The following is an 18,519-nucleotide window of genomic DNA, read 5'->3' as shown; positions in this document are numbered from 1 at the left end:
AGGGCAGAGGGTAGTGTGGGTAGATGGAGTGAGGAATCCCTCAGGACTAGGTCCTAATCAGACTCTTAAATGCCCCTTCTGCTGAAGATGCCACACACATTTTTGCAAACTGTTTTACTCTTCTTTAACGACTTTTTTTTCACTTCAGGAACAATGGTCTCCCAGGCAATCAAAAATGTGGGCTAATACAAACTAGTAAAGACTGAAATGAAGGAAAATCCAAATAACAGGAAAAAAATTACATTCACTACCTCTAAATTTGGTATGTTCAGAAATTTGGAATTATGATGTGGAGTCTTCACTTTCCTTCAAGTCCTATAACTATAACTAGCTCAACCTCAAACTCCACAGATTCTTCCTTAACATCTCTAACTCCATTGGCACAAGCAATTTCTACTGTGTACCTACTTAGGCTAGTTCCAGAATACACTGGTGGGAGACACGGGAGGGTGGGAATGTGGAGATGTATACAGACATAGTTACTAAACAAATTTGCTAATAAGTACATGACCAGTTGAGAAATAAATATTATAAACATTCCAAAGTGGCATGTTGTCTGGGTGAGGTAATCAGGAAATTCTGGGGGAGAGGGCCACTCAAGATGGGCCTTGAAGGGTTGGGAGCGTGGCTCAAGTGGTAGAGCACCTGCCTACCAAGTTCGAGGTCCTAAGGTCAAATCCCAGAACCACCCCGCAAAAAAGAAAAGATAGGCCTTGATTCAGAGGTCCAACTTGGATTTAGACAGAGCTAGTAGAGGGGACCTGGAAGGAAAGCACTCAGGAAATAGGGAATAAAGGTGGCTGCCTGGAATGAAAGGTCCAGGTGAACACGGGATGTAATTTGCATTTATGTACCTATTGCTTTTCATTTTGTTTGGAGAAATATGACAGTGAAATATTGCTAAGGACCAGAGTATTGTATTTCTATCAGATTCACTATTCACTTCTCACATATCCTAGAAGTTAAACTGTTCACTTTGCAAGAAAAACACGTCCTTTATTTCTCCCCAAGTACGCAAAACTTCCAAAATTAAAACTTAAAAGCCCCTCATCCGTACCTATTTTGTATCCTACTGTTTATACCTGACTCTAACGGCCTCCTACCGTTCAATAACCTTTTAGCTCTCCCCCCTCCAAATAAAGAGGTAAGTCAGAATTCCATGGAAGCCTGAAATTTGTTTTGTTCAAATATTGGATAAACTGTCAGGACTAAGACAGTCCTGAACTGGTAAAACCAGTAAAAGGGAGATCTGGGAAGGTAAGAGAAAGTCAAACAACAAGCATACCAGAACATCTCCATCCCTCCCACTGGCTCCTCCCCTCCTCCCTCCAATTACAGCCAGTCAGAGAGCCGGGCCGCGGACTAGGATGTCTGGCGTCCACAGCTGATGTCCGCGAGCACGCATCTTCCCACGTCAACAAACCACGCGCCCTCGCCGCGAGAGCACCTGCTTCCGACCTGAGCTCCCGACTCCCGAGCCCAGCTCCCCTTCCTGCCGGATCCGTAGTCCTGGGCAAGTCTCTGACTTTGCTGGGCCTCAGTTTCCTGTGAAATGTTAGTGATTCTCTACGGACTAGAGGGAGCGTAAAAGAAACTTTAAGGAAAATGCAAGTGACTCTCCAACTTGTTAAGCACGGGGTGCTCACCAAACACCCGGAAAACAAGCTCTCAAAAGTCACCTCTGCCTCCTCACTCCCTTCCCGCCCCGCGCTAGTGCTCAGGCCGCTCCCTCCGGTGCGGTCCCTGCGAAAGTCTCACGGCGCTGCCTGGCGTACCTGCAGCCACCTGGTCAGCGGGACTCTCCTGCTGACCTATGACGAAGTCTTGCACGAGGCTCCACAGGGCGCCTGAAGACGCCGCCGCCTCCACAGCGGCGGCGGCAGCCATGACGCGAGCCAGAGAACGTGGGAGGAGAAGTAGGCGGTAGCACGAGATGGGCCTCTTCGCGCACGCGCTTCCGGAGCCAATCGCTGGGCGAAGGCCTCAGGGGCGGGGCGCTCCTGGATCACGTGCCTGCCAGTTCCTGGCCAGGCGGTTCTAGGAGGTACTGGACGGCCCCTCCCCGAGGGGCGGGGCCTAGGTCGGGGCGCGGCGCAGGGAGGGGAGGTGACTGCGTGCAGCGGGGAGCTGTTGAGAGCGCATTAATTTCTACCCGGGCTCCCGGGAGACTGGCGGCGGGGCGGGCACCTGACTGGGTGGGGCCGAGGGGGGCGTTACACACCCTGGGAGGAGCCAATGAGAAAACCAGGCCCGGATCGAGGGGCGGTGTCATCGGTCACATGCGCACCTGGGGCGGGTGGCGGCGGTGGACGCGGGTACCGCGAGTCGGCGGAAGGGAGCGGGGCCGGGCTGGGGCGGGGTTAAGCAGGTGAGTGACAGGCTCTAGGGGGCTGACTCCGACTGGGAGCTCCGAGAGAACCCAGAGTAGCTGCTGCGGTGCCCGCCCCCTCTCTCCACCCCTCCAGCGGAGCTGGTCTCTGGCCCGGCACCGTCGCGGGCCCCCCTGGCTCGGCCACCTGAGACTGTGCTGGGAACCGGCCACCTCTCTTTCCTCTGGCCAGCAAAGTTTGTGGCGAAGCCGGCGCCAGGCAGAGCGCGCCCCAGGGGAGATCCGGGAGCGCCCGATGGCTGGCGGTAGGAGCCGTTGACCCGGGGTGCCGCCGTCCGGAGCAGGAGCGCGGAGCAGACAGCAGCTCTCCGCCTCCGGTGCATGGAGACCAGCTGAGGAGCCAGCATGGGCAACTGCGTGGGGAGACAGCGCCGGGATAGGCCGGCCGCCCCGGGACACCCCCGCAAGCGAGCAGGTAACGCCGTAGACGGGAGCGGGGCCACGGCGCCTCTCCAGTTGTCCCCTCCTTGCCCGAGCCCTGGGTTTCGCGAGCTATCTACGGCGGCTCCTGACGTTTGGGCTGCCCCATGGCTGCTCCCAGCCAGACGAGGCCCCTCCCCAGCGCCGGATGGCCGGGGGAGCGAGTTGGGGCAACTGCGAGTGCTGACCCGGCTTCGAGACCAACTCCTCGAACTGGGAAGCTCCTGGTGGGGGCGGGGGCAGGAAATGTTTGCAGACCGCAGAGGGGCCGGCGGAGGGGGGGCGTTGCGGGAGAGGGTTCCGCTGGCCTGGCGGCCCGGGCCGGGGTCGGACATCGGCCGGTTGGGTCGCTGCACGGGCAGCTTGCGTCCCCAGTACTCAGACTGGGAGAGCACAGTCGCTCCTTCCAGAGACTGTCATTATCGGGCTGCAGATCGTGTCTGCCGGAATCCGACTTGCAAAAGCAGCGCAGGACTCTGGGAAAGAAATCTTTATTTTTTCCCCCGCAGGGCTTTTTAGAGCCTCCTGACAGTTTGGGAATCTAAGAATTTGAGATGCGGGACGAGAGTCGCCCTCGGGTTTGTTGGGATCCTTCCCAGCTCTAGGAATGGATCCACTCGCTAGTGATCCGGATTTGGAGAGATTCCGGCCAGTCTTGAAAATAGGATCTGCTCTGGTGATTTGAGAGTCCCCAGCAGCGCCTTCTCACTTTCTTGGTACACTCCTCCTATCCCAGCGCTTGGCTGTGGGAAGAGGTCTTGGCGGTTATTTCCCTGGGTCCTATACTCAGTTTCTTCTCTGAGGATGTTGCAAAGACCTTCTGAGAATGATAAAATAGATTTTAGAGCTCAGAAGATCTTCAAAACTTGTCTGAATTCCAGATGGACCTACCATCTCCTCTTTTGGTTAAAAGCACAGACGCAGAGAGGTAGAGCAACTTGTCCAAAATCACACAGCTAGTTAGTAGCACAACTGGGGCCAGGTTCCAGTCTCTTCTTCCACCCTGTTGCCACATATCCCTTTATGTAAGAGGAGTCACAGGCACAACTGTTAATGAAGTGGAAACTCTAGTTGGGAGTTTCCTGTCTGCTTTGACACTGAAGGTGTGTTGCTTGGGTTGCGGAAACTGGGAAGGATGGGGGAAGCATGGAAGGATGTCTGTGTAGTGGACAGGATGACTTGTTCAGGCATAAATGTGTTTTTAATAGAAGAATGGGGTAAAACTTTAACATTAAAATTCTCTTGTTTGAGTGCAACCCTGGCCTTTCTCCTGACGGAGGAGAATTGATTCTGAACCAGAGGGCTTTCTTCCTTTCATTTATTCATTCAACAAGTATTTCTTATTTTTATACTCATTGCACGAATTTATAACATGTTTTCACCATTGACAACCATCTACTACCTGAAATTCTTCCCCCTTCTTTTCTTGACTTTAGAACATCTTGGTTTTCCTTGCTGATCACTCATGCCCACCTTTACCTTTTAGGTGTGGAGACATTCAGTGGTTCATTTTGACATTCTGGTTTTTCTCATTACACTCCCTCCCAGAGAAATCTTATTCTGCCCTATCTTAATATTCAACTCAAACCCCAGACCTACTGGATGTGGCTATCCTTATAGTCAACCCCTCTAAAACCAAGCTCTGCATTTCCTCTCAGCCAGCTGCACTTCTTTACTCTTCTTTTCTGCCAGCTGTCTGGCCATATACTTTGAAGAACTCTCTGATGCCTTGTCTTCTGCCTCCCAGCTAGCCAGTCACAGGGGCCTGCTGGTTCTTCCTTCAACAGTTTCCCATTCCCTTGGCACCTCAAGTCAAGTCTTTTCCCAGGCTGAGATCTACCCACCAAAGTGAGTTACCCACCAAGAGCAAGTTCCTCTTCATTCATTCATCCAGTGCCTGCATAATGTGTAGAAGGTTTGTCAAATAAACATGTTCCAAACCCTGTTGTTTCTATGTTCAAAACTCTTTCTGTACCTTCTCACTCTTAGAATACATCTAAGGTTTTTTGGGGCAGTACTGGTTGCTAGACAGGTGCTCTACCGCTTGAGTCACGCCTCCATCCCTTTTTTCCTGTTTGTGTGTGTGTGTGTGTGTGTGTGTGTGCTACTGGAACTTAAACTCGGGGCCTACACCTTGAGCCAGTCCACCAGCCCTTTTTATGTTAGGTACTTTTTAACATAGGGTCTTGCGAACTTATTTGCCCCACTGGCTTTGAACTGCGATTCTTCTGATCTCTGCCTCCATAGTAACTAGGATTGCAGGTGTGAGCCACCGGCGTCTGGCTTTTCCTGGTTATTTTTGAGACATGATCTTGCTTTTTGCCCAGGCCAGTCTGGACTGTGGTCGTTCAATTTTACACTTCCCACCGTAGCTGGAATGACAGGCGTGTTCCACTATGCCCAGCTTTTTTCTGTTGAAATGGGGTCTTTTGAACATTTTTGAACATTTTTTTCGCAGGGCTGGCCTAGAACTGCAATCCTCTTGATCTTAGCCTTCTGCATAGATGGGATGACAGATTATGTGGCACTGTGCCAGGTTATTGGTTGAGATGGGGTCTTGTGACCATTTTTGCCCAGGCTGGCCTATAATCTTGATCCTCCCAATCTCAGCCTCCCAAGAAGCTAGGATTACAGGCATGAGCCACCAGCACCCAGCCTATTCAAGTCTGGCCTAGTCCTCTTGAGACCTGATTGCTTTCTCTTCCCTGACGTTAAGTCACCAGTGTTTGTTCATGCTATTTCCTCTTTTTATTGAGAGCCTTTTACCTTTCTTCCCTTCAAGATCTACCACAAATCGCATTTTTTTTTTTTTTTTTTGTATTTTAAGAAAGGGTCTTGCTGTGTAGCTCAGGCTGCCCTTGAACTCATGATCCTCCTGCCTCTGTTTCCTCAGTGCTGGGATTACAGATGTGTACCACCAAACCTAGCTTTAAATTCCATATCTTTCTTGATACGGAATTTAAAGCAACCTGTCTCAAATCTTTCTCCCCTCCCCTCAGCAAGGTGATTCTTTTGAGAACTCCTGAAGACATATTACTTACCTATGCCACTTACTTAACAGTGATATAGTCCATACTGTTAGTCGTGTCTTTGATGTTCAGTCTTCTATTAGCAACTGCATTCATTGCAAGCTTGAAGACCTTGGTTCTGTCTTTTCCTCGTATATTGGTCCATCTCTTGTCTCTCTTACAGCCATGCACACATGTAGTAAGCATTTAGCACAGTGACTTGTACACAGGAAGCACTCAATATTTGTTGATTTTTTTAGGAAGCTAACTGGACTTCATTGTACCCCCTACATTTTTTATGGAAACATTTTACTGAAGAATATACCTACATTTTTTTAACCTGCTAGTGAATTGTTATTTTAAATCTATGGATCTTACTATGAATAGCTTTATTCATACCTAAAGTCCAAAGCCAAGGGAACTCTGTAGGATGACAGATTTGGTAAAAGGAAAGGAATCTTTCTTAACTTCACAGCATGCACCTGGCATTTCTGTAACATTTGCAGCTTATCCTTTGACAAGGACATAGTTCCATGTTAGAAGACTGATGCCCAGTGTTGGAGGGGTGGCTCAGTGGTAGAGTGCTTGCCTAGAATGTGTAAGGCACATTTGATCCCCAGCACTGCAAAACAAACAAAAAGACTAATGCCTGAAACTCAGCTCCCTGTAACTCTTACCTTCCCTTTATCACTGGTGTAATGTAATGGGAAGAAACCCTCAACAGAGAGAGAAAACCTGAATTCTTCTACTGGGCATCTGCTCAGTGACCCTGGGCATGTCAGTAATCCTGTCTGGGCTACACTTCCAGTGTGTCAGAAGGGGAGGAAGTCACACAAGGTCATCAGAGCTGTTCTGTCATTTTCCTAAAGTGAGTTTTCAAAACTCGAGTTGCTGCAGTGAAATCTTACGCCTTGTAATGCCACCCTTTGTCTTTAATTCTGTCTTCGTAGTCACTAGGTAGGTGAAGCAGGGACACACTGCCGCTGGCTGGGGGCTCTTGTAGTGAATGGGATTAGATGGTCTTGTTTTATCTTTTTTTTTTTTTTTTAACCAAGTTTTCATACCTAAAGTCCAAAACCAAGGGAACTCTGTAAGATGACAGATTTGGTAAAAGGAAAGGAATCTTTCTTAACTTAACCCTTTTAAAATTATTTTTTATTACTCTGAATGAATCCCAGTAGGTTTAGGGTTTCTCTTCTCCAGGTGCTGAGTGTCCTTACATGCTTCTGAGAATACATGGGGATTGACTGCTTTGGAGGGGCTCCTGCCACCTCATACATCTACCCAAAGTACATCAATATCTCTGCCCAGAAATTGGGTGGAAGCAGCCTGTTCCCCTGGTCATTGCAGGGAGAAAAAAGAGGTGGTAGAACAGGCAAGTCTCTTGCTCAGCCCCACCCTTTGAGAATGTGCAGGGCTGAAACCCAAATATCTGCCTCTGTGATGTGCCAGGTGTATCCACTTACGTTCTGGAATCTCAAGTCAGAGTGGACAGACCCAGGGCCCTGTTTGGGGCTGACTGGGTTTAGTACTGTGGTTGTAGGGAGACTGTTTCTCCTTGTGTAGGCTGTGTGGCTATTCTTGAAGGAATAATTGGGCAACTTCTCCACTTACTCCGTAAATATTTACTGGGTGCCAGGCACCTTGCTGGCTGTGAACATGCACGGTCCTTGACCACACAGAGCTTACAGTCTTGGCGGGGGGGACAGACTGTAAACACACAGACAAATTACATATGACCATCATATGAATCCTGTCTGATTATACATACAATTCCATATTATATATGCTGGTGACTCTCACATTTATAATCTCCAGCCTTACACATTTTTCTGTCTCCTTAACACATTTGGTATCCAAAAGGCTTCTCAGTTTTACATGTCCACGCCAGAATGAACCCCCACTCCCACCCCAGTCTCCTCTTTCACAGTCAAACACTCCTAGACCATCCCGTTTAAAATCCATCTCCTTCTCTCTGCCACCTGCCCTCAGTATTATGTACCTCTCTTCTCCGTTTTATTTTTCTCCAGTTTGTATCATCAGCTGACTTTGGCTCACTCCCCTTACTCTATACAGCCAGAGATTTGGTCTTTGGTACCAAGAGCAGTGACTGACATATAGTAGGAGCCTAATAAGTATTTTTAGATGAAATTAGCATGCATAAACAGAGTTGATGTGACCTATAGAAGAGCAAGAATGAGTACACCTGATTGATCTCCTGTCTTAGGATATCCATCAGCCTTCTGTGTTAAGGCAGATATTTTGAAGAGACTTAAACTGCAACTTTAGGTTGGTGTTCGTTCCCTGGGACCAGCATATATCTCACCCCAGGTGAGATAGATAAGGTCTCTGGTACCAGGGATATGATTCCCTGTGGTTTGGGAGCCTCTCTCTGGGAGATGCCAGGGCTAAAGCAAGAGAGCCTAGAATGAACCCCCTAATTTGGGTCCTAAGCAGGCAATAGCATTTTCTTGTCATTTCATGTATGCATCTATGTATAAGAGTATATCCCTGTCCCAGACACATGTGGTGTTTGTAATCCTTAACTCACAGGGCAGGGATGAGGTGGCCTAAGAGATGTGAGGCAGGAAGTCAAGTGATGTGGATTCCAGGCCTCTCTACCATTGACTTGCTGGAGAATTTTTAGAATCATAGAAATTTAGAGCTGAAAAGGGACTAAAGATTTCTTTAACCTCTTTTTTCTTATCCAGCTATGAAAAAGAGAACAGAGATGTATCCACTCCCTGCCTAGTTCATAAAAATATGGTGCAACCTGCGTAAAAAACTGCTGGGCTCCTTTAAGTTTTTATTGTGTTGAGGTCAATGTCTGATATAGTCAAAAGGAAAGGGGTCTGGATTCTTCTTTGTCACTTTCTTCAGTGGTGATCTTGGGCAAGTCATTTGTTCTGTACTCAGTTGATCCACTATTAAAAAAAAAAAAAGACAGGGCTGGAAGTGTTGCTTAAGTGGTAGAGTGCCTGCTTTGTAAGAGCGATGCCCTGTGTTCAAACCCCAGTCCTACCAAAATTAATTAAGTAATTAATAGATAAAAATAAAGTTTAAAAAAATTGCAAATACAGTATTTCAGTTTACTTCAACAAGATGAGGATGACATAAACTAACACTGATTCTAAAATTAGTTTATGGTTGCATTGTCTGTTTGAATGTGAGGTCTTAGCCCAGGGTTTCATTTGACATTGGTGGGAAATGAAACCTCTGCTCCTTCCTAGTTATTTGTGTGGCTTTGGACAAATCTCTTGATCTCTTTGAGCCTCAGTTTCCCTGTTTGTAAAATGGGATCTCACCTCTCAAAGAGGTTGTAATACTGAACTGAGGCTCTGGATGAAAAGAAACTTTGTGAACTTCGTAAGTTTCTATTCAAAGCTACAGGATTTTTACAGAAAAAGCCATACCAAGTGATTTTTTTTCCCTCTTGATCATTGAAGCTTGCTCTTTTTAAGGTGCAAAACTATAAAAGATATATAGTTTGAAACTATTTTTGGATGGGGATCTTTCTGAAATGATTGATGTACTTCTGAGGAAAATACACACAGCATAAATAACCTCCTCTTTACAACATGGGGTTGTTGAGTTCACACCTATATGTACAAAGCACCTGCCTGGTAGGAGTGGGGACCACAAAAGATCTTTCTCACAGAAGTTTTATCTAAGAAAAAAGAGAGTGGGGGTGGGCAGAAGGAAATTACTGGGGGCAAGTCCATTTGAGAGTGCCCTGCCTCAAAGTCCCAAGCAGCAACATTGTGTGTGTGTGTGTGTGTGTGTTGTGTCTTTTGTCGTGCCTGGGAAGTTACTATGCACATAATAGTGTGAGGTTTCTGGACTTTTGAGACGCTAGGGCTGAAAACCCTGAGTTAGATGGTTCCTGCTGCTGTGCTCTTCAGGTTCATGATTTTACCCATAATCGTTGCTTTATCTTCTTCCTAGAAATCAGTGGTTATGTTTTTCCCCTTTCTGATTTCAAAAGACTGGTTTTAGCCGGGTGCCGGTGTCTCACACCTATAATCCTAGCCACTCAGAAGGCAGCGATCAGGAGGATTGTGATTCAAAGCCAGCTTGGGCAAATAGTTTGCCAGACCTATCTCGAAAGAACCCATCACAAAAATAAAGGGCTAGTGGAGTGGTTCAAGTAGGCCCTAAGTTCAAACCCCAGTACCGTAAAAAACCAAAAAATCCTGTCCTTTAAAATATACATATAACATGAAATATACCCTTTTTTGTGGTGCTGGGCTTAGAACCCAGGGCCTTGTACATGCTAAGCAAGAGCTCTACCACTGAGCTACATCCCAGACCAAAATGTACAATCATTTTTAAGTGTACTGTTCAGCTTAAGTAATATGGTGCAGCTATCAGCACCATCTGTCTTCAGAACTTTTTCATTTTCCCTAACTGAAGTTCTGTACCCACCAAACAGTTACTACTCATTCACCCCCACCCTTGCCCCACCTCAACCCCTGGCAACTGAGTCTACCAATCTATTTTCAATCTTTATGAATTTGACTATTCATATGAATAGAATCATGCAATATTTGTCTTTTTGTAACTGGCTTGCTTCACTTAGCATGTTTTCTTATTTTCTTTTCCCTTCCTCTCTTCCTCTGTGGTGCTGGGAATTGAACCCAGCACCTTGCACATCCTAGGTAAGCACTCTATCACTGACTTTCATCCCTAGCCCTTGGTTTGAGGCAGGTGTTGCTATGTAGCCCAGGCTGGCCTTGAATTCTCAGTCTTCTTGCCCCTGCCTCTTGCATGCTGGAATTACTGATGTGCACCACCATGCCCAGCTAGCATGTTTTCATAAATATGTAGCATGTGTCAGAATGTCCTTTTAAAAAATATTCATTGTATGTGCATGCCACATTTGCTTGTCTGCTCCTCTCACAAAGGACATTTTAGTTGCTTCCATTTTAAACTATTGTGAATAATGGTGCTATGAACATGGGTATACAAATAACTGTTTAGTCCTTGCTTTCAATTCTTTTGTTTCTACACCTAGAGTGGAATTGCTGGATCAAAAGATAATTCTACTTTTAATTTTTGACTAACCACCATACCATTTTCTTCTGGGGCTGTGCTATTTTGCATTCCTACCAACAGTGCACAAGGATTCCAGTTTTCTCCACATCTTCACCAGTGCTTTTTATTTTCTGTTTCTTTGTTTTGATCTATTTATCTTTCTAATGGGTACAGAGTGGCTTCTCACATAGTGGTCATTTCTGCTGGATACAAGTATCAGTCCCATTAGTTTCCTGGGGAAGCAGACAGTACACTAGAAACCTAGAGAAAGAGTAAGTAGATCCAAAGTAGAATCCTGGGGGTTCCTTCACGTGAAGTACATGAGCTTGGAGTATAGACGGACATCTTTTCTGTTAGCCAGGTCTGGATGAATGAAGAAGAGACCTCTTCCATTTCAGCAGAGCATTTCTGTGTTCTGATAATTCATCTGGCTCCCAAAGACTGTTAACGCCATCTTCCACAAGCCACTTGTTTTCAGCTCCTTTTCATGTGAGAGTTGTAGGCCTGTGGTTCCCATGGGAGAAAGTAGGGAGTGTTACGGTGCTATGGCTACTTGGTGAGCTGGTCTGCTGCCCTAGGCCATGTGCTTTTCTCACAGCCTGTGAGGACAGCATCTCTGTGTGCTTTCTGAACGCATGGGGAGGGAGACTGAGTTCAGTGTGCACCATACTTCTGACATCCTCAGCCACTCAATCACTCAGTCAGAAAAAGGGCTGGAGACCTTGTAGTATGGTAATGATTTTACAGAGTCTGGTGGGGGATGGGATGGCTCCCTCATTGGTTCCTGTTTCCTCTGGAAGGCTGGTTCCAGGAACTGAGGGTGAATAGTGCATTCTTTTCAGAGAGGGTGAATGGTACGTTCTTCTCCAAGCCTAGGCACTTGTGAGTCAGGAAGCAGCCTGGATCTCACAGGTGAGCCGTGAGCTGGAGGTTTTGTTGTTGTTTTGTTTTTTTTTGGCTGTACTGGAGTTTGAACTCAGGACCTCATGCTTGCTATGTAGGGAGTCTTACCCACTGAACCACTCTGCCAGCCTTTGTGTGTGTATGTGTGTGTGTGTGTGTGTGTGTGTGTGTGATGGGTTTTTCGAGATAGGGTCTTGAACTATTTGCCCCTGCTGACTTTGAACCGAGATTGTCCTGATCTCTGCCTCCTGAGTAGCTAGGATTACAGGCATGAGCTACCAGTGCCTGGCAGGTTTGTTGTTTTTGAGGACTCTGAGAGATGCAGTTAGAAGCAGCTTACCTTTGCCAGGCCTATACCATGTGCTAGAAGCATCAGATACAGGATCCAGGTTAATTCTCACAACCACCTTCAGGGATGCTATTATCACCTTCTTACAGGTGAAGAAACAGCTCCAGAAAGACAAGGACCAGCTGCTGCCTAAGGCCACACAGCTTATAGACTGCAGAGCCACTGCTGGAGCCCTGGTGATTTGAGCTCAGAGCCCAAGTTTTTAGCCGCCATAGTTTGTCATTGGAATAGGAAGGAGAGAACCTCTGTTGATATTATTGTTTTTAAAATAAGAGCCTTTTACTGAGCACCTCCAGGCACCTAACTAGACCTGTTCACTGGCCTCATCTCAGTTGCAACACCCATTTTTCCTAAGGGACCAGTTACCTTCCCTGTGTTACCTTTGGGAAGCTGAAGTTCAGGAAGGTAAATTGTTTGCTGGTGGCCAGGATGCTGAGGAAGAGTTAGAACCAGAACCCAGCCTGAGGACTCTGATTGGAATTCCAGTGCTCACAGAGCCTCTGCTGTGATGCAGCCCTGCCCACCCCACGGAAAGTACCTGTGCTGTGAGGTCTGCCCAGCCCCAGGACTGTAGCCACTCCCCTCCCTTCTATTGCTGTCCCCACCACCTCTAATTTCCTGACCCCAGATCACATGTCCGCAGAGCAGAAGCCCTAACAATCATCATCTTGGATCACAGTGCTTGGGGCATAGTAGATAAGCGCAGACTGTGGTTTGGAGGCTGTGTGTGCTGGAGGCAGTAGAATCCCAGCCAAGATTATGTTCCTAAAGAGACTGCAGTTGAATGCAAATACTGTTGTTTCCTCCGCCTTCTCCCAGAGTGAACCCCCACTTTCCAACTCCTAGATGCCAGGGACTTGAAGAAAGGAGTGCCCACGCTCTGCAGAGTTTGAATTATTCCCAAACTCCCAAGGGAAAAAAGGCACGGGAGAGTCATGTTAGCAAAGTGCTTGCCGAATCAGGTGACATTCTTTGTCATTAATAAGACTAGTGATCCCTTGCTTTGCTCAGCATTTTGTAGTTTTCAGAGTGCTTTCTCAAGTGTTCTGTATCATTTTATCCCCACAGCCATCCTGGTAGGTAGGCAGGACAGGAATCAATTTTCCTCTTATACAGATGAAGATATTGGGACTTGGTGAGGATGCTAAGCTGACCAAGGTTATTTACTAATAAGTGGCAGAAGCATAGGGAGGCAGTGGGTCTGACTGCTTTCTTACTCTAGTAAGGCTCAAGGTTGAGCCTTAGTTTCTGCACCTGTACAGGAGGAATAAGAGTGCACCTTTAGAGTACTCAAGGATTAAGTGATAACAATTGTGAAGTGAGTGTGACGTGTACCCACAGCCACACACAGCATAGGTAATGTTGGTGGTCAGTTAATGACAGCAACCAAGGCAAAGGTCATTGTTCTTTTCAGGACTTGAATTCTACTGCCCAAGTTCAGCCCCTATGTTGGGAGGAGCAGAGGATAACCTCTGTGCTCCAAGTCTGATTGTGGTCACTCTGACCCTTCTTTGGAGTCAGAGTGTATAGCAAAGGCTGGCCGTGAATCCTCGGATTTGCAAAATCTGGGGTCTTTCAGAGAAGAAAATTTTAAGATAGTGGAGTTTTCTTATTTTTTTTTTTAGCTATTTTGTGACAGGTAATTATGGCAAATATTTTATTCATTTGGTATCTGTTTGCATTTTATTATCCCAGCTGTTCCTTCTCATTAGCTATGTAATCTTGGGCAAGTTGTTTTGAACTTTGTGGGCCTCAGTTTCTTCATCTGTAAAATGGAGATAACAGTACCCACTCCAAAGGGTTATCATGAAGATTAAATGAGTTACTGCACGTACAGAACCATGTCTGGGATGGTTTATATGTAATAAATGTTAGTTACTAGTTTTTACTGTTAATCATTGTGCTTGGCACTATCTGTAAGCCAGCTGTTCCATCTCCCAGCGACTCTCCCCAGTTGAGATGTGTAAGTGATGTAGTTTATATGCAAAACTTTATTCCTTAGTGTTCCCTGGGTTATCTGTCATTCTTATGTTTCCATTTATTCATTCAGGAAAGGCAAATTGTAAGCAAGTTGCAAGACAGTGATGTTATTATAGAGATAGCCTTGAATCCAACTTCATTTTTAAAAATGTAATTCATTCACAAAAACTTGAGAACTTTACTTTATGTTAGTAACAAATCACTGACAATACACCCAGCTAATGTTTGCTGTTGATTTCAGCAACAATCAGTGGCTACTTTTGTAGGCTATCAGAAGAAATTCAAACCCTTTCTTGACCAGTAGGTCAAGACTGCTGAGTGCCCTCAGTTTGCTGGCGCCCAACTTCAATTTGGAAAAACATCTGTGGGTCTCCTGGGACTTCTGTCTTGGCATTTTGTACATTTGTCTGATAGGCATGGTCAACTGCAGCCACCCCCATTCCCACCCTCCAGGACACCAGGGATACAAATCCTCATCAGAAGTACTTTTTTCACACCTGATCAGCAGCCCCTGCATCTAGGTTCAAATCCCGTGGGTTTACATTTGTTACGCACTGCCCTTCTTTGAGCACAGACTGTGAGTGGAACCTCTGGTAGTCATTTACACTCACCACATCTAACCCTCCTGATCATCCCTGAGGTGGGGCTTTTTCTCACTTTAGAGGAGAGTCTCAGTGATATTAACTGCTGTAGAGAAACGGGTGTTGCACTGTGAGAAATGGAAGACTTTGGATTCCAGACAACTTTTTTTTTTTTGGCAGTACTGGGGTTTGAACTCAGGGCTTCATTTTTGTTAGGCAGGAACTCTACCACTTGAACCACTCCATCAATCCTTTTTTTGCATTGAGTATTTTCGAGATAGGGTCTTGAGAACTTTTTGGCTGGGCTGGCCTCGGACCTCCACCCTTCTGATCTCTGCTTCCCTAGTAGCTAGGACTACAGAATTCTCATTCTTTGATTCTTTCCAAGCCATACCTACCTTCTTCACTGTCAATTTCAACAAAGGATTCACTGGGCCCTAAACAGGTATAGCTGGTTTACTGATGTCATTGCCACTTGTGACTCATAATACTCTACTTCTGCCAATTTTTTTACTGCACCTTCTGAATGGTCCAAAAGACTACTTGTGACAACTTTCATGAGTTTGTCTCTTTTCCCACCTCCCCAATCCCCCATGAAATGTATGGGTAGAGATCACACTGTCCTCTGTAATATTGGATGTTACATATAACATTGTTTTTTTTTTCATTTAGTGAAAGCACTCTTCCTTCAAAATAAGCTGTCACATGGCACAAGCATTTTTCTTCCCAAGCATTCACAGCAGCTCCAGCAATTATCACTGATTAATCATTATTAATTGTCAGTACCATTGATTAGTCCTCTAGTGTGTATATTGGAAACCCTCTACCAGGTATTTGATATTACTTTCTTCAGTTTTCATACTGGCCTTGCAATACAGGTCTAATTACCTCCACTTTACAAATGAGGAAATTGAGGCTCAAGGAAGGTAAGACACTTGAGGCTTCTTTTTTTTTTAATTAATTTATTGTTTTGTGGTGAACTCAGGGCCTTGTGCATGTTAGGCAAATGCTCTACCACTGAGCTATATCCCCAGCCTGAACTAAAATACTTGGATAAGGAGGAACTTCTGTATGACAGAATCCTAGCAGTTGTCTCTTGGGGCCTGTACCTAACCACAGTGCTAAACTGCCTCTCAGTATTTGCCTCCTTTGCCCAAAGTGAGGGAAGCTGTGTGAAGGGTCATCTCCTATCCTCAAGGAGCTCATAGTAATGGGCTGAATAATGCTGGAGTTTCTTTGATTTGTTTTTCCATGCCTATTTCCATCCTGCACCCTACCCCCTTGTGGGCAGATCCATGCCACACAGTGCTAAGGGTTCAGGGGAGTCTCAGAGGCAATTCTTGCTTCCTGAGGGAGCCCTTGTTGCTCTGTACAGCCATGTTTATGCCCCAGGCTGACTCCTCTGTTAGCTCACTGCCCTTCTGCCATCTGTACTCTTACAGAATCCAGAGTTCATCTGGGTCTGGCTCAATGTAATATCCCTGCCATAGGCTGATTTGGGTCTGGCTGCTGAGATGAGATACTTTATTTGGCTAGAAACTTATGGCCCCTACAACTTTTTACATGGCCCAACAGTGTCTTTTTAAATATCCACATACTATAAGTGCTGGATTTGGGCTTTCTCCCTAGGGAAAGGATGAGGTAGTCTTTGGGGTCAATAGACCAAAGTAAAAGCTGCATTTGGTGGGGAATACTTACAATCTGCAGTTGACTCCTGCTTGCAGCTGAGCCTAATTTTGTCCTGCTGTGCCATGTGGAAGATGCAGGGCCTAGATGTTTGTCTTGCCTTTGACCATCAGCGCTCTTCCTGCAGCCCTGGGCAGAGACACTCAGTCTGCTGCTGTTGAAAGCATCATTCCTTGTAAATTCATCTGTGCTGGGCCATGGTCCAGGGGAAGTGTCCAGAAGAGACGTTAGCCTCAAGGCCCTGTTCTTCATGTGTCTGCCCACATCCTGTGCTAGTTTGAGTATGGGAATGGGGACCATTTATGGCCTCAGTTCTAGAGGTGAAGTAATTCTTTTTCAAAACCTGAGGTTGTTAGGCTTATTCTGAATATGTCCTTAACCTCAGGGTTCAGCGGGAAGAACCTGAGAACAGGTCCAAAGAGGTCAGGCCACTGGTGAGTGCAGATGCAGTCTGAGGTGGGCATGCTGATTGATACTTGGTAGAAAACCTCACCCCACCTCCTGTGCCCTTTATGAGATTCCATCCTGCCTTATCCTGCAGATGTATAGGCGTATGTCATGTGTGTATGTCCCATCATCTGTGATGGCTCCAGATGTGTCTAGGAGAGGAAGCAAAACCAAATAAAGATGTGATACCATTTCAAACAGGGCAATACCTAGACAACTATGAAATCATGCAGTATAGACAAAGTTGAGCCAAAGGCAGGTAGGTACTTCAGAAAAAGTTGAAATGGGATAGGTCCCTGTAGTGTGGCAGGACTCAAGGTGTTCCCTGGGGGATTAGGTGTAAGTGGGCATAGTTTGTAGAAGGGTCAGTAGCTTGATAAGAGCTGCAGGTTGGAAAGAAGCAGCAAAAAAATAAGATTTTGTTTTATTGTGAAAGTAATGTGTGCTCATATAAAAAATGTGGACAATACCAAAAAGCTCAAAGAAAATCTTAACACTCCTGCCACCCAGAGGGAGTCTTCATACTCAGTGGATGTTTATCCTTCTAGCTTTTCTTTCTTTTTTTTTTTTTTGAGACAGGGTCTTGCTATGTAATCCAGGCTAGCCTTGAACTTGTGATCCTCTTGCCTCTCCAGTATTGGGATTACAGGTGTTACTTACCACACCCAACTGTTGTTTTTTTTCTTTTAGGCACTGGGATCACCAAGATTATAATAGGTCTTGCATAGTAATGGAAGTATTTGGGTAAATGGGAGCCCCTGTTGGTTCTTGTATGAGGAGTGGAGTTGAAGGAAGTAGTTTGGGAAAAGGCACCTGACATCTGTGAGCAGACAGGATTGGAGCCTCTCATGCATCAGTGACTTCATCACCCAGGGTTTGGGACTCATTTCATCACTCACTGCAGGAGAGTGTCAGGTTAACCCTTCTCTGCTACTGCTCAGGCGGTCAGGGCCAAGAATTTCTCCAGAGTTGTTTCAAAAGCTTGCTGTCCACCTACTTTCTTCAGCAATTCTCTTCTGGAGTTGGGGACTCAGAAGCCAGTTTTGCCATACCACAAACCTTTCTGATGCGTGAGGTCATTTCAGGGGAGAAACTATATATAGCAGAAGACTAGCATTAGGATAGCTCCACACGGCTCAGGCTATTTAGCATTGCCCTTCCGCTGAAGCCAGGAGGGTTACCTCGGAAGGAGCGCCTGCCCAGTGGAGGCAGAGGGTGCAGTATGAACACTGAGTAGCCCTGAGCAAGTCTGTTAGGTCCTGTGCATAAACACATGGATCTCTGGTCCCTCATCTGAATGATGAAGGAGTTGGCCTGGAGCAGGAGTTTTATACTATTTTTTTAGAGTACTGGAACCCTTGCAGATGCAAGTCACAGGCAGTTGGATAGATACAGCCAAATGGGCACTGTATTGGTGGAAGCTAAAGTTCCACTTAAGTCCTGGGGTCCTGTAGAACACACAGTTTGAATTCCAGCCTTCAGATTCTTGGGACTGGCCATGTGCAAGGTCTCTGGTAGAAATGACACATCCCCAAGGCTCCTAGCTTTGTGACCTCTTGGGAGACTAGGATGGTCATCTTGGGCAGATGAGGGGTATGGCATAGTATAGAAATCTCAGGGCAGTTTTTGTAGTGGGGCAGTCAGGTGATAGCAGTTTGCAGATAGAGTTTGGCTTGCTGGCCTGTACTTTGAAGAGCTGTTATTTCTGGCCTCCTCCTGCCT

The 18,519-nt window shown here is 46.1% G+C and overlaps 2 protein-coding genes across 5 annotated transcripts in view; one reads left to right on the top strand and one right to left on the bottom strand.

Moving 5' to 3' along the window:
- Nucleotides 1-1,906, bottom strand: part of Mms19 (MMS19 homolog, cytosolic iron-sulfur assembly component) — a 29,953-nt gene extending 28,047 nt beyond the window's left edge. For all 3 annotated transcript variants that reach the window (XM_020177720.2, XM_020177721.2, XM_020177722.2), the window contains exon 1: nucleotides 1,776-1,906. In XM_020177720.2, the coding sequence (XP_020033309.2) occupies nucleotides 1,776-1,887 (112 nt within the window). In that variant the 5' untranslated portion in view covers nucleotides 1,888-1,906. The remainder of the gene's footprint in view (nucleotides 1-1,775) is intronic.
- The window catches only part of Ubtd1 (ubiquitin domain containing 1), a 57,388-nt gene continuing 40,774 nt past the window's right edge, over nucleotides 1,906-18,519 (top strand). The window contains exon 1 of one of the 2 annotated variants that reach the window (XM_074078602.1): nucleotides 1,906-2,044. Coding sequence is in view for 1 of the 2 variants with exons in the window: in XM_020177738.2 (XP_020033327.1) it covers nucleotides 2,735-2,804 (70 nt within the window). In the remaining variant the exon portion in view is untranslated. Of the gene's footprint in view, nucleotides 2,045-2,150; nucleotides 2,805-18,519 lie in introns of those variants that run through there. The other variant, XM_020177738.2, reaches the window with a different exon arrangement.

This window comes from Castor canadensis, chromosome 7 (assembly GCF_047511655.1).
Source record: "Castor canadensis chromosome 7, mCasCan1.hap1v2, whole genome shotgun sequence".
NCBI lineage: Eukaryota > Metazoa > Chordata > Mammalia > Rodentia > Castoridae > Castor > Castor canadensis.
Note: the sequence above shows the minus strand (reverse complement) of the source record. Positions and strands in the feature narration are given on the sequence as shown.